At 43.8% G+C, this 14243-nt stretch overlaps 1 protein-coding gene across 4 annotated transcripts in view; it reads left to right on the forward strand.

Moving 5' to 3' along the window:
* The window catches only part of DIAPH2 (diaphanous related formin 2), a 1874941-nt gene that overhangs the window by 1140978 nt on the left and 719720 nt on the right, over positions 1–14243 (forward strand). For all 4 annotated transcript variants that reach the window (XM_069746079.1, XM_069746080.1, XM_069746081.1 and 1 more), the window contains one exon: positions 8039–8168. In XM_069746079.1, coding sequence (XP_069602180.1) covers positions 8039–8168 — 130 coding nt within the window. The remainder of the gene's footprint in view (positions 1–8038; positions 8169–14243) is intronic.

Below are 14243 nucleotides of genomic sequence, written 5' to 3' on the forward strand. Positions count from 1 at the left end.
TGCTTCTCCCACCCACTCATGGAGAAAGCCTGTGAGTCCTGCTTCTCCCACCCACTCATGCAGAAAGCCTGTGAGTCCTGCTTCTCCCACCCACTCATGGAGAAAGCCTGTGATTCCTGCTTCTCCCACCCACTCATGGAGAAAGCCTGTGAGTCCTGCTTCTCCCACCCACTCATGGAGAAAGCCTGTGAGTCCTGCTTCTCCCACCCACTCATGGAGAAAGCCTGTGAGTCCTGCTTCTCCCACCCACTCATGCAGAAAGCCTGTGAGTCCTGCTTCTCCCACCCACTCATGGAGAAAGCGTGTGAGTCCTGCTTCTCCCACCCACTCATGGAGAAAGCCTGTGAGTCCTGCTTCTCCCACCCATTCATGGAGAAAGCCTGTGAGTCCTGCTTCTCCCACCCACTCATGGAGAAAGCCTGTGAGTCCTGCTTCTCCCACCCATTCATGGAGAAAGCCTGTGAGTCCTGTTTCTCCCACCCACTCATGCAGAAAGCCTGTGAGTCCTGTTTCTCCCACCCACTCATGGAGAAAGCCTGTGAGTCCTGCTTCTCCCACCCACTCATGGAGAAAGCCTGTGAGTCCTGCTTCTCCCACCCACTCATGGAGAAAGCCTGTGAGTCCTGTTTCTCCCACCCACTCATGGAGAAAGCCTGTGAGTCCTGCTTCTCCCACCCACTCATGGAGAAAGCCTGTGAGTCCTGCTTCTCCCACCCACTCATGGAGAAAGCCTGTGAGTCCTGTTTCTCCCACCCACTCATGGAGAAAGCCTGTGAGTCCTGTTTCTCCCACCCACTCATGCAGAAAGCCTGTGAGTCCTGTTTCTCCCACCCACTCATGGAGAAAGCCTGTGAGTCCTGCTTCTCCCACCCACTCATGGAGAAAGCCTGTGAGTCCTGCTTCTCCCACCCACTCATGGAGAAAGCCTGTGAGTCCTGCTTCTCCCACCCACTCATGGAGAAAGCCTGTGAGTCCTGCTTCTCCCACCCACTCATGCAGAAAGCCTGTGAGTCCTGTTTCTCCCACCCACTCATGGAGAAAGCCTGTGAGTCCTGCTTCTCCCACCCACTCATGGAGAAAGCCTGAGAGTCCTGCTTCTCCCAGTATCCACACCAAGTTTGCAGCTCATATTCTCTTTTGGGCAGTTGGACTCTGGGACGTTCTCTCTCTATTGATATACTGAATAAAATCGTATAAATCTCGTTATCCCGGAGTTCGCCTCTCTCGTTTTCCACCCTGAGACCTGACAGATCTGCTTTACAATATGTCCATAATGAAAATATCTTTCTTCTTTCGTCTTTAGCCCCCTGTAGTTATTACAAGCGGCTGCACATATGGGAGGAAGCAGCTGGTGTTTAACATGGAAGCGATAATTGGGAATGATCCAAAAAATGTATACTATTCATATAGTGTTTGTTATTTTCTCTGTTGTAGTATTTTGCTTGTAGCTGAGCTCATACTGAAGTTAAGAAAGAAGGAGTCGAAGAATCCACACAGTCTACAAGCAGAGAGATGGTGAGGGAACACCGAGAAGTTACACGGTCTCCTGGTCCAGATGAATGACATCCTAGGGTCCTGAAAGAGAACCACTAGCCAGAATCTATGAGAAATCCTGGAGAACAGGAGAAGTCCCAGAAGATTGGAGAAGGGAAAATGTTCTCAATCTGCACAGATACAGGAAGGTGACGCAGATCCCACCAGTGAAGGTGCACATGTAGCCGGACGTCGCCACCTTCTGACCCCTCTAAGTCGCGGTGCCCCCGGGACAATCGCGGATTTTTGGTAATGACCCTCCACCCACTCGTTCAATGGAGGAACAACAATGGTTTCCCAAAGCACCAAATAAATCCAAAAGAAAACTTCCTTTATTACATCTTTACTCTAAAATTAGTAAGAAAATGGTGACGTCTGACCCATAAAAAGTCTATAAAGGCGAGCAAGACCGGTGCTGAGCTTTACCGTTTCACCGTTTCTGGCTGAGAAGTCGCCATTTTACGGCTTTAGTCATTTTATAATGAACATATATTTCTTTTGGATTTCTCTGGTTATTGGGAAACCATTTTTGTTCTTATTTTCTAGATGAGCATCGATGCTAAATTCTAAACATTTCTTCTGGGAGACAGATGAAACATTTCACTGGTTTGGAACAATCCGTTGTTAGAATAGTGAGGTCTGCCGGTCACTTACGTCGTGTGAACCATCCCGACTGAACGGAGTGCAGCCTACCGTATGATCTGGTGTGGGGGCCACCACGGTGTATGTCCGCATTACTGCTGGTATCTGATCACGTTCTGGAAGCAGCTACCATGAGCCCATTTTATGTTACCCGTGTGTCATCACTGTATAGCGGCATTCACGCTCCGGACGCCGCGGCTATTAATGCTGAATCACATATTCAATGCTGGGGCGGTGCTGTGCGAACATCTATATGGCCGCCATACTGCCCTGACACTCATACATCCGGCTTCCATTCATTATATGCTGTAGATATTCGTCCTTTGCAGTATTTTATGGGGGAGGTAACAGAAGAAATCTCATAGGCACCATCCAACATACAGTGGTGCTCAAAAATTTACAAACCCCGGCAGAATTGTTGCTTTCTGGTCCTTTTTTCAGAGAATATGAATGATAAAACTTTTTCTCTACTCATGTTTAGTGGTTCGGTGAAGCCATTTATTGTCATCTACTGTGTTTTCTCTTTTTAAATCTTTTTAAATCATAATGACGACCCAAAACATCCAAATGATCCTCTTCAAAAGTTCACATACCCCATTTCTTAATAGCGTGTATTGCCCCCTCTAACATCAATGACAGCATAAAGTCTTTTATGGTAGTTGGATGAGGTTCTTTATTTTCTCAGATGGTAAAGCTGCCCACTCTTCTTGGCATAAAGCCTCCAGGTCCTGTAAATTCCTGGGCTGTTTAGCATGAACTGCGCACTTGAGATCTCCCCAGAGTGGCTCAATGATATTGAGGTCAGGAGACTGAGATGGCCACTCCAGAACCTTCACTTTGTCCTGCTGGAGCCAATGACAGGTCGACTTGGCCTTGTTTTGGGTCGTTGTCATGCTGGAACATCCAAGTACGTCCCATGCCCATCTTCTGGGCTGATGAGTGCAAATTTGCCTCCAGTATTTGCTGATAACTTTGCTGCATTCATCTTTCCTTCAACTTTGACCAAGTTTCCTGTGCCTTTGTAACTCACACATTCCCAAAACATCAGCGATCCACCTCCATGCTTTACAGTAGGAATGGCGTTCTTTTCATCATAGGCCTTGTTGACCTCTCTCCAAATGTAACATTTATGGTTGTGGCCGAAAAGTTCAATTTTGGTCTCATCACTCCAAATTACCTTGTTCCAGAAGTTTTGAGGTTTGTCTCTGTGCTGTTTTACGTATTGTAGGTGAGATACTTTATGGCATTTGCGCAGTAATGGCTTTCTTCTGGTGACTCGACCATGCAGCCCATTATTCTTCAAGTGCCTCCTTATTGTGCATCTTGAAACAGCCACACCGCTAGTTTTCAGAGAGTCCTGTATTCCAGCTGATGTTATTTGTGGGTTTTCTTTGCATCCCGAACAATTTTCCTGGCAGTTGTGGATGACATTTTTGTTGGTCTACCTGACCGTGGTTTTGTTTTTACAGAGCCCCTGATTTTCCATTTGTTAATCACAGTGTGAACGCTGCTGACTGACATTATCAATTCCTTAGATATCTTTTTGTATCCCTTTCCTGTTTTATACAGTTAAACTACCTTTCCCCATAGATCCGTTGACAATTCTTTTGCTTTCCCCATGACTCACAATCCAGAAACGTCAGTGGCTGGATGAAAGATGAAAGAGTCTGTCTGGATCCCAGAACCTCACTCAGCTTTTATGCACACACTGATTACAAGCAAACAGGTCACAGGTGAGGAGGTTACCTTTAGTAGCCATTCACACCCATCTGTGCATGTTATCAGGCCAAAATCACCAGGGGATGAGAACTTTTGATCAGGATCATTTGGATGTTTTGGGTTGTCATTATGATTTAAAAAGAGAAAACACAGTAGTCTGACAATTAATGGCTTCACCCAACTACTAACCATGAGTGGAGAAAAAGTTTTGGTGTTATCATTTATATTCTTTGAAAAAAAAGGCCAAGAAAGCAAAAACTCTGCCGGGGTATGTAAACTTGTGAGCACAACTGTAAATCTAGTTCTTCTGCCTGAACATCCTAATGATCGTCTCAATGCTAACAGCAAAGAGTTAATGTTGTTAGAGCCACACAAATGATAAATGTGATTGATCCCATGTAGCTCATTGTGCTGTCCACACGCAGACATGTCCGGAGTAAGGACACGTCCCGGCGCCTCCATCTATCCCCACCCTCAGTGTCCCCCTCCCCCGCCTGGACGAGCTCGACTATTGGAGAGGTATTGGCAATCCCTTACACCGTGTACTGGGCGATGGTGATTGTCGGCTCACTGGCAACGTTCCAGCATTGCCCCTTTAAGTCTTTATAATTTGCCATAAAGACGCCTAATAGGCCGCCATCCCCGCTAAGCATTCAATAAAATAAACTCATTAGGTTTTTACTAAGGCTCATAATCCAACAACATGAAATACTGTCACATTCACAAATGATGGAACATTCCTTGTTTTGTTTCCAGACAGATTGTAGGTATCGCACATTAGCATGGCTCCGCTCCAAACATGCGTAGCTCCATTGTGCCGCCAAGGCTTCAGACGCGCTCGTAATTATGGTGACCGCGTGTTGTAGCGCATTGCGGCTGGGTGGACTATCGAACAAAAACATGTTTTCCAGCCACTGTCTATGGACGCAGCGGCACTGTGTCCTCAAACCCCAAATCTGCGGATTTACACTTTTGTTTCAACCCAAAAAGACAAGAAACATTGGAGAGAAAGTATTTAGAAAGTTTCCGAGCGACTTCCCAAGTCTCTAATTGAATATTGATTCTGGTTCTCGTAAAGCGTTGCACGCTTTGTTTTCCCCCTCATCATTATATTTTACATTAAAAGGAAATTATATAACTGCGCTCATTAAGACTAATTACTTTACACAATGGCTCGGCATTTCACTTTTTAATTTGCAGGCTCCTGTAAATTGTCTTTGTTCTTGGGGAGAATTTGAGAAAATGTTGAAGTTTGTTTGGTTATTGAAGGTCAAATGAGCCACAATTCAGGTCAATTGATATGACAAAAAAAATCAGTAAAAACATCAAACGTGAAACAAAAAGTGTAAAAATGCAAATGTGACCATGGTCGGTTTGTAAAGAGATTGTGTATTCCGGGAATAGCGGATAGAGTGAGAATCATACGTGTATGTGCAATATGGAATTAGGCACAGCAGGCGAAATAAGTATCGAACACGTCACCAACTTTCTAACAAATCTACTGGTAAAGATGCCGCTCCCCTCTGCTATATATACGGAATGGCCAGTGATAGTTCCATTGCCTGGTTTGGTGTTGAAGGAGAAAGTTCAGTGTTTGGAGAGTTTTTCTGGAGTTTTCTGTGTGTAGTTGGTTTACGTGTTTTTCCTTATCTCTCACATTTGGTTTCCCCTTCTCTTAGATCCTCTTTCTCCCTCTGTTGTTTTGTAGTTATATTCTTGTACATAGGGGCAGTATTATAGTAGTTATATTCTAGTACATGGGGGCAGTATTATAGTAGTTATATTCTTGTACATAGGAGCAGTATTATAGTAGTTATATTCTTGTACATAGGAGCAGTATTATAGTAGTTATATTCTTGTACATAGGAGCAGTATTATAGTAGTTATATTCTTGTACATAGGAGCAGTATTATAGTAGTTATATTCTTGTACATAGGAGCAGTATTATAGTAGTTATATCCTTCTACATAGGAGCAGTATTATAGTAGTTATATTCTTGTATATAGGGTACAGTATTATAATAGTTATATTCTTGTACATAGGATCAGTATTATAGCAGTTATATTCTTGTACATAGAGGCAGCATTATAGTAGTTATATTCTTCTACACAGGGGCAGTATTATAGTAGTTATATTCTTGTACATGGGTACAGTATTATAGTAGTTATATTCTTGTACATAGGGGCAGTATTATAGTAGTTATATTCTTGTACATAGGGGCAGTATTATAGTAGTTATATTCTTGTACATAGGAGCAGTATTATAGTAGTTATATTCTTCTACATAGGAGCAGTATTATAGTAGTTATATTCTTGTACATAGGGGCAGCATTATAGTAGTTATATTCTTGTATATAGGGGCAGTATTATAGTAGTTATATTCTTGTACATAGGGGCAGCATTATAGTAGTTATATTCTTGTATATAGGGGCAGTATTATAGTAGTTATATTCTTGTACATAGGGGCAGCATTATAGTAGTTATATTCTTGTACATAGGGGCAGTATTATAGTAGTTATATTCTTGTACATAGGGGCAGCATTATAGTAGTTATATTCTTGTATATAGGGGCAGTATTATAGTAGTTATATTCTTGTACATAGGGGCAGCATTATAGTAGTTATATTCTTGTACATAGGGGCAGCATTATAGTAGTTATATTCTTGTACATAGGAGCAGTATTATAGCAGTTATATTCTTGTACATAGAGGCAGCATTATAGTAGTTATATTCTTCTACACAGGGGCAGTATTATAGTAGTTATATTCTTGTACATGGGTACAGTATTATAGTAGTTATATTCTTGTACATAGGGGCAGTATTATAGTAGTTATATTCTTGTACATAGGGGCAGTATTATAGTAGTTATATTCTTGTACATAGGAGCAGTATTATAGTAGTTATATTCTTGTACATAGGGGCAGTATTATAGTAGTTATATTCTTGTACATAGGGGCAGCATTATAGTAGTTATATTCTTGTATATAGGGGCAGTATTATAGTAGTTATATTTTTGTACATAGGGGCAGCATTATAGTAGTTATATTCTTGTATATAGGGGCAGTATTATAGTAGTTATATTCTTGTACATAGGGGCAGTATTATAGTAGTTATATTCTTGTACATAGGGGCAGTATTATAGTAGTTATATTCTTGTACATAGGGGCAGTATTATAGTAGTTATATTCTTGTACATAGGAGGCAGTATTATAGTAGTTATATTCATGTACATAGGGGCAGTATTATAGTAGTTATATTCTTGTACATAGGAGCAGTATTATAGTAGTTATATTCTTGTACATAGGGGGCACTATTATAGTAGTTAAATTCTTGTACATAGGGGCATTATTATAGTAGTTATATTCTTGTATATAGGGGCAGTATTATAGTAGTTATATTCTTGTATATAGGGGCAGTATTATAGTAGTTATATTCTTGTACATAGGGGCAGTATTATGGTAGTTATATTCTTGTACATAGGGGCAGTATTATAGTGGTATTTTCTTGTGCATAGGAGCAGTATTATAGTAGATATATTCTTGTACCTAGGAGCAGTATTATAGCAGTTATAATCTTGTACATAGGGGCAGTATTATAGTAGTTATATTCTTGTACAAAGGAGCAGTATTATAGTAGTTATATTCTTGTACATAGGAGCAGTATTATAGTAGATATATTCTTGTACCTAGGAGCAGTATTATAGCAGTTATAATCTTGTACATAGGGGCATTATTATAGTAGTTATATTCTTGTACATAGGAGCAGTATTATAGTAGATATATTCTTGTACCTAGGAGCGGTATTATATTATATTTCTGCACACAGCGATAGTACTGTATTATTTATGTTCTTGATCTGAGGACTAGACCCGAGGACAGCAGAGACTCCAAGCATAGAAGCAATGCATTTTTTATATTGTCTACAACTTAGTGAAACTTTCCTGGTTACATCATTGTGTGTCAGACTTTGTTCGTTACATTTCTTTGTGTTGTATTTCTATGGGAAAACACAATGTTGATGATTTCCACCTGACTGGTGTCTATAGTTATCTTCTGCTTGAGTGTTTTTCTCTCTCGTCAATAAATCCTTGTATATTGATGGGCGTCTTTACTTTGATAACAGTAATTTTCTAATTTTTCAAACAGATTCGAGACACAAAGTCTTCGGACCAAAAATCCACCTTGCTACACTTTCTTGCTGAAGTCTGTGAAGAAAAGTTTCCAGATCTTCTGAAGTTCCCTGAGGAGCTGGAACACGTGGAGAGCGCCAGTAAAGGTACGGATTTCGGTGCAATGTGTTACTTTTTGACCAGAGAGAAGTCCGGAACCTCAGAGATGTCTTCATTCTCTCAGTGATTATCTTGTCGCTTTAGCTTTTTCCTCATTGTGTTTTTCACATTGTTGAATCTTCTGGTAATGTCTGCTTAGCAGTAACTGTGGATGCCCACAATTAGGATATTGGTGATCGTTGGTGGTCTTACACCCCCACAATCATCCCTTTGCTGTTTGGGCATTGGGCAGATGTATGTGGTGAATGGAGCCGCACCGCTCTGGACAATGTGGCCTCCACTAAAGCTGAAATCAGATTATCTGCGGAGATTCCTGGTGTCATCGTGATAACCTGAAGGACAGGTCATCAATATCCTGAGCTCGGGAAGCACCTACCTTCCATCTGGTCAGTAAGTTCATCTTGTGAAGAGTCACTTGTTTCTTTTTCTTGTAGTCCACTAGTCTTCACCAACAATGAGGTTGGAAGTGGTAAATCCTGTGGTCGTCCTGTTGTCTATGACCGTAGAATAACCCTGGTCTTCATTCATGGATTCTCCAGAAGGAGAGCATGGTCTCCAGAGCCAACTGGAAGTAGCCATCCTAAAAGCCAATATTGACCCTTTAGTGGGCCTGGTCACGTGACGTAGCATAAGAAGCCAAACCAGATCCTTTATTTGAAGACACGTTTCTTGGTTTTTGACCTTTATCAGTGGAAAACAGTAAAAGTGATTGGCTTGGCGAGAATTTATTTTACAAGGGATAACTTATGAGGTGCAAACATCCCTAAACAGTGACTGAAATGTCTGGATCCATCTTATCCCAAGTCACATGGTAATGGTCAATAAAGGGTCAATACTGACAATTAGGATTGCTTCTTCCAATAGGTTGAGCTATCCTGATAACCTTATAGTTATTGGATCAGACAAGATACAAAGATAGAGGAAGGGGTTTGGCACAGATGTCATTCTGCTCGAGTACGTGGAAAAGACGGTGTCACGAGGTCCTTCTCCGGTATGACACAATCAACAGAGCAAGAGAATAGTGAGCAACTCCAAGACCTTTATTTAGGCAAAAATACGAAAGGTCCATATACGATCCACCACACAGAGGATAAAATAGTCCAGAACACGAATGCAGTTCAGTAACGGGATAAAAGTCCAACAATCCAGCAGACAGAGGATAGCGTAGTCCATATACTCTTCTTTCTCTCTGAGGTGCTGTGAACACATCATCATTCCACACAGGACTGATCTGTGTCTCACCTCCCTGATATTTACAAGTCTCCCTCCTCATTCACAGGTCAGGAGGGGGAAGGTCTCAGGGGCTCATTGTTTCAATAAGCTAGGTCAACATGTCCTTAGCATATTAGCAAACAATACAGTGCTGTGGGGGCTGATATCAGATGGCAGCAACAGCCATTCAGCAATTATCAAATAACTCCTTCTACACGAGAACACCATGAAAATGAGTAAAATAGAAATATACACACAATGACCTCCACATAGCATATCACACCATCACAGACAGGGTCTGATTGAGATTCCTGTTATGTTTCTGCACGTTCCCCAGTCAATCATGGCACCAGAGCCTGGCGTTGAGGGTGTAATCCCTCCGGTCTGAGCTCGGGGGTCTCTTCCTTACCTCAGCAGACCTCTTATGACCGTGTTTCCTTCGTGCTGCCCCATGGTCTCCACGTGTCCTTTCATGTGGCTGGATTGGTTGTAGGATGCCATAAAACACTGGCAATTAATTTGTAACCTATAAATGATTAACAAGAAGTAAAGTGTGGGTGCCGGGAGGGCGGTCCTGGAGACTCGCTGAAGCCGGCGTTTGCAGAGTCTTTTTTGCTTCCTACTTGGAAGGTGTTTGCTGCTAGAACTGCTGATTATGGATCACAATGGAAATAAAACACCTTCCCAGCATTTTGTCTCAATGTCTCCTCTGCGTTCGCTGATACCGAGGTGTTGCAGTGATATTGTAGCAGCTGTTTGTAACACCGCCTGACAGGGAGCGGAGCATCATTGTGTATGTAGCGGTGATACTAACGCCGGCTGTGTGTCACTATAGTGTAAGTGACATGCGGACACCGACACCCTGTGCAGAATAGTCAGCTGTGAGGTGAACCACTGAGCCACGCTCTCAAGGGGAACTGGGAAGTGAAGGGTTAATGGGGCTAACTAAGAAACGTTGTGCATAGTCCCACATAACAGTCAATCGAAGGTCTGCAGAATAAAAAGAATGGACCAAACATTCTTCCGAATGTGTCCATGAGACAAATGTGCAGCATGTAGGACGACCTCCATGTGCTGTCTGATTGAAAATCGGGCGCATGCATTCAGCTCCAGGACGGTTTTGCACGACGGCATTTATGGCCCAAGTACGACTGTGATGTCCGGATCGGCTCGGGTCTCCTGACATTTACTCTACCGCCTCTTGTATGGCCTTGAGACTGGTGACTCCCGGTCAGGAAGCCCAGGGTGGTACAGACATGGGAGCCACACTCTTTGGACAGCAGCAACTTTTCTTTTTACTCGGTCATTTTAAAAAACATTTAAGGAGATGAACATATTGCCCTGTTGCCCCTTGAAGACATCAGTGCTGTGTATAATGTAAAGTGTTGTGTGTAGAACGTCAATCTACTGAAATGCTTGTGCACGCCCTCATCATCTCCCGCCTCGATTACTGCAACATCCTTCTCTGCGTCCTTCCTGCTAACACCCTTGCACTTCTCCAGTCCATCCTTAACGCTGCTGCCCGACTATCTCATCTCTCTCCTTGCTACTCCTCCGCTTCCCCCTCTGCAAATCTGTTCACTGGCTCCCATTCCCTCAGCGTATCCAGTTCACATTACTAACACTGATCTACAAAGCCATCCACAACCTGTCTCCTCCATATATCTCTGAACTAATCTCCCAATATCTTCCCTCACGTGATCTCCGGTCCTCCCAAGACCTCCTTCTCTCCTCCACACTTATTCGCTCCTCATCCAACCGCCTCCAAGACTTCTCCCGAATATCGCCCATCCTCTGGAACTCTCTGCCCCAACATGTCCGACTATCAACCACATTTGGATCCTTCAGACGGAACCTGAAAACCCACCTCTTCAGGAAAGCCTACAGCCTGCACTGACCCCGCTGCCTCCTCACCACTACCAGAGCTACCGTCTCATCACCACCGGAGCTACGGCCTCACCACCACCGGAGCTACGGCCTCACCAACACCGGAGCTACCGCCTCACCAACACCGGTGCTCCTGCAACCCTCAACATATTGTCTCCATCCCCACCATCCTGTAGAATATAAGCCCCCGAGGGCAGGGTCCTCGCCCCTCTGTATCAGTCCGTCATTGTTAGTTTTGTTTACTGTAAGTGATATTTGTAATTTGTATGTAACCCCTTCTCATGTACAGCACCATGGAATCAATGGTGCTATATAAATTAATAATAATAATGTCATTCGTTATGGTGATGGTGATGTGTAGTGTGGATTGTGATGTGGTGTATTGTGGTGTTCTGCCCTGTACTGTTAGGAAGCTGAGTTCTGCCCAGCAACAGGCAGTGTGTAGGGTAAGACCTAGTTAAGTGTTGGGACTAGCCAAGAGAGGGAGGGACTATGCAGTAGGATCAGAGAGGACTTCCTGGTAGTGAGCCAGACAGGGCCTAGCTTGCCGCTAGAGCAGGTGTTTGGTCTGAGTGCTCAGTAAAGCTGCATGCAGTGGGTGTTTTTGTGGCAAGAGAGAAAGGAGACCGGGACGGAGATAGCGAGATCCTGAGGAACAGACTGAGACAGAGAGAAAGTTGCAGATATGCACAGAGAAGGACAGTGCCAACTCAGAGGACTGATCAGAGAGCAAAGTGACCTAGTGAGAAGGGTCTGGAGAAGGTACACCTAGCAGCTCGGCCCCAAGTAGCTTACAGCTCTTAAAGGTAATGTGCCAGGATGGAGTAGAATGTGCGACACAGTGAGTGTCCTGGGTGGGAGTTCCCTAAGTGTCAGAGAGCATTAAGCTAAGTACGGCCATTTTGGCAAACACTCTCCTCTACAAGGAGAATCAGACTTAAAACCGCGGGAAGAGGAAATTACTTTCACGGACTGTACTGTGTTGCTAAGCTAAGGTGGTGGTGAAGGAAATGAGACCAGTGGAGGCAGGAATGAGTGAGGGCGCGGAAGTAATGAGACTGAGAGGCTCTTTATTAATGAAGATATGTACGAGAAGTTGTGTACCGCTATCCTGTGTACATACTTGCCATGCAGAGCTTTGTTTGTTAAGACCTCGTGTCTTCTTTCATGAACGGTTAACATCTGGTCCAGGCAAACAAGCGTCATCAGCTATAGGCAGCCTCCACAGGTGTAGCATTCTCACAGCAAAAATCTACACACCCAGCCAGGACCCCACCTTCATGTAATGTGCCGGGACGCAATAGGCGAGTACCTTGACCACAGCTACATCCCCGCGCCACTTTACAAACATGCAAACATTTTTATTGCCATAAGTGATAACGGGAACATAGCGGTCCATGGAGCGGAGATCACAAGATTCCCATGTCTCACTACTACTCATGATCTGCCATCTTCCCTTCCAACAAAACCTCCCTACAGTTACACAGCTGCTCCTCGTCCATTATTTTTCCCTCATGAATTGCCCCAACCAATCCTTACATAAAAGTGTCCATGGTGCTGCCAGAGACTGATCATGTAAATCATCCTTGGTCTCACAACTGCAGAGAACAGTGATTGGCATTCATTCCTCAGGGTGGCGGGTGGTCTCACCCTCTACACCGGTGTCAAAAGCTGTGCGATTTGCTTTTGGGGAGATTTGCAGAGGATTTTCACTTACCCTTGCCTTACTTTCATAGACCCCTCAATGGACCCTACATAATGAAGGGTTGATGGCAAGCTTGGAGACGTCTACCACTTGTTTCCACCACATTAACTTTCTGCAGTATTTGGTAATATGTTAAAGACTGATAGTGATCCAGAGAAGGACATAACATGTCGCACATAGCCCCCATCAATCCCATTGACTCGCTCTTGTCTACTGAAGTTGAACATCTCTGTGGTGGAATAAATCTTTTTTTTTCCTGGACTTTAGTCACAAATCATTTGCGATCTTCATCCCTGTGACAGATAGCTGTAGTTGTGACCAATCCTATAAAGAGTTTGTCTAGACGGTGTTGTCTACGCTCCGAGGTCAGACATGTCAATATGTCAGAATGTGCTCGTGCCGTTAGCAGCCATCTTCGCTGCGCGATGGAGACCATGCTTGTAATGTCTGTGATGACATTTGATTAAAGACTTCCCCCAAAGCCCGGTGCATCCATCGAGTAGGTAGTCTGCGTATCCTGTCAAAATAAAGATACACAGCCCTGGTGACGGGAGGACTCCGGCCTTTCATCTCTCCATAGAGACGCTGCCCACCGGGATCCGTTATTCACTCCGGTGTTTTCACCTTGAAGCTGCCAGTTCTCTCTCTTTCGTCTTCACGGCTTCTTCGCAGATTCTTGTTCTTACAGAATCATTTCAGGCGTCCGAAGAGTAATCTTTAATTTAGTCTAAACGGTCGGGTCACCCCAAGCTGGAGAAGTCTAATGGCTGCCATCTTTTTCCATGCTTTGCTGTCAGCCATAATTCAGGACACATTCTGGAAAAAGGATCCTGTAGCTGTAAGAATGTCCAGTTCCTACAAACATTTTACATATTTTACATAATATATTCTTAGAGACTAAGTATCACTGGGGGTCCGAGTACAGAAACCCCTCTCAATCTTGCCTTAGCGCACGTAGAGAGAAGGGCGGACATGAAAGAAACCACTGTTCCGGAGGAAACCAATTTCTGCTGTCTCGACCTCATTGTCATCCTCACAGGTGGAGGTTCCATGGTTTGTGAGGTGCCCTGTAGTCCGCCCCATGCTCCGAACCCATGGCCTTATGGGAAATGCTGTCTTTGACCTCATTGTCAGGGTGAAGGCCTCTGGTTGGGGAGCTGTGGTCCATCTTACACTCCTGCTCCATACTTCGGCCTTATAGGAAATGCTTTGTGTGACCTCGGTGTCAGGGTGGAGGCCAGTGGTTGAGGAGTTGTGG

This window comes from Ranitomeya imitator, chromosome 2, assembly GCF_032444005.1.
Source record: "Ranitomeya imitator isolate aRanImi1 chromosome 2, aRanImi1.pri, whole genome shotgun sequence".
NCBI lineage: Eukaryota > Metazoa > Chordata > Amphibia > Anura > Dendrobatidae > Ranitomeya > Ranitomeya imitator.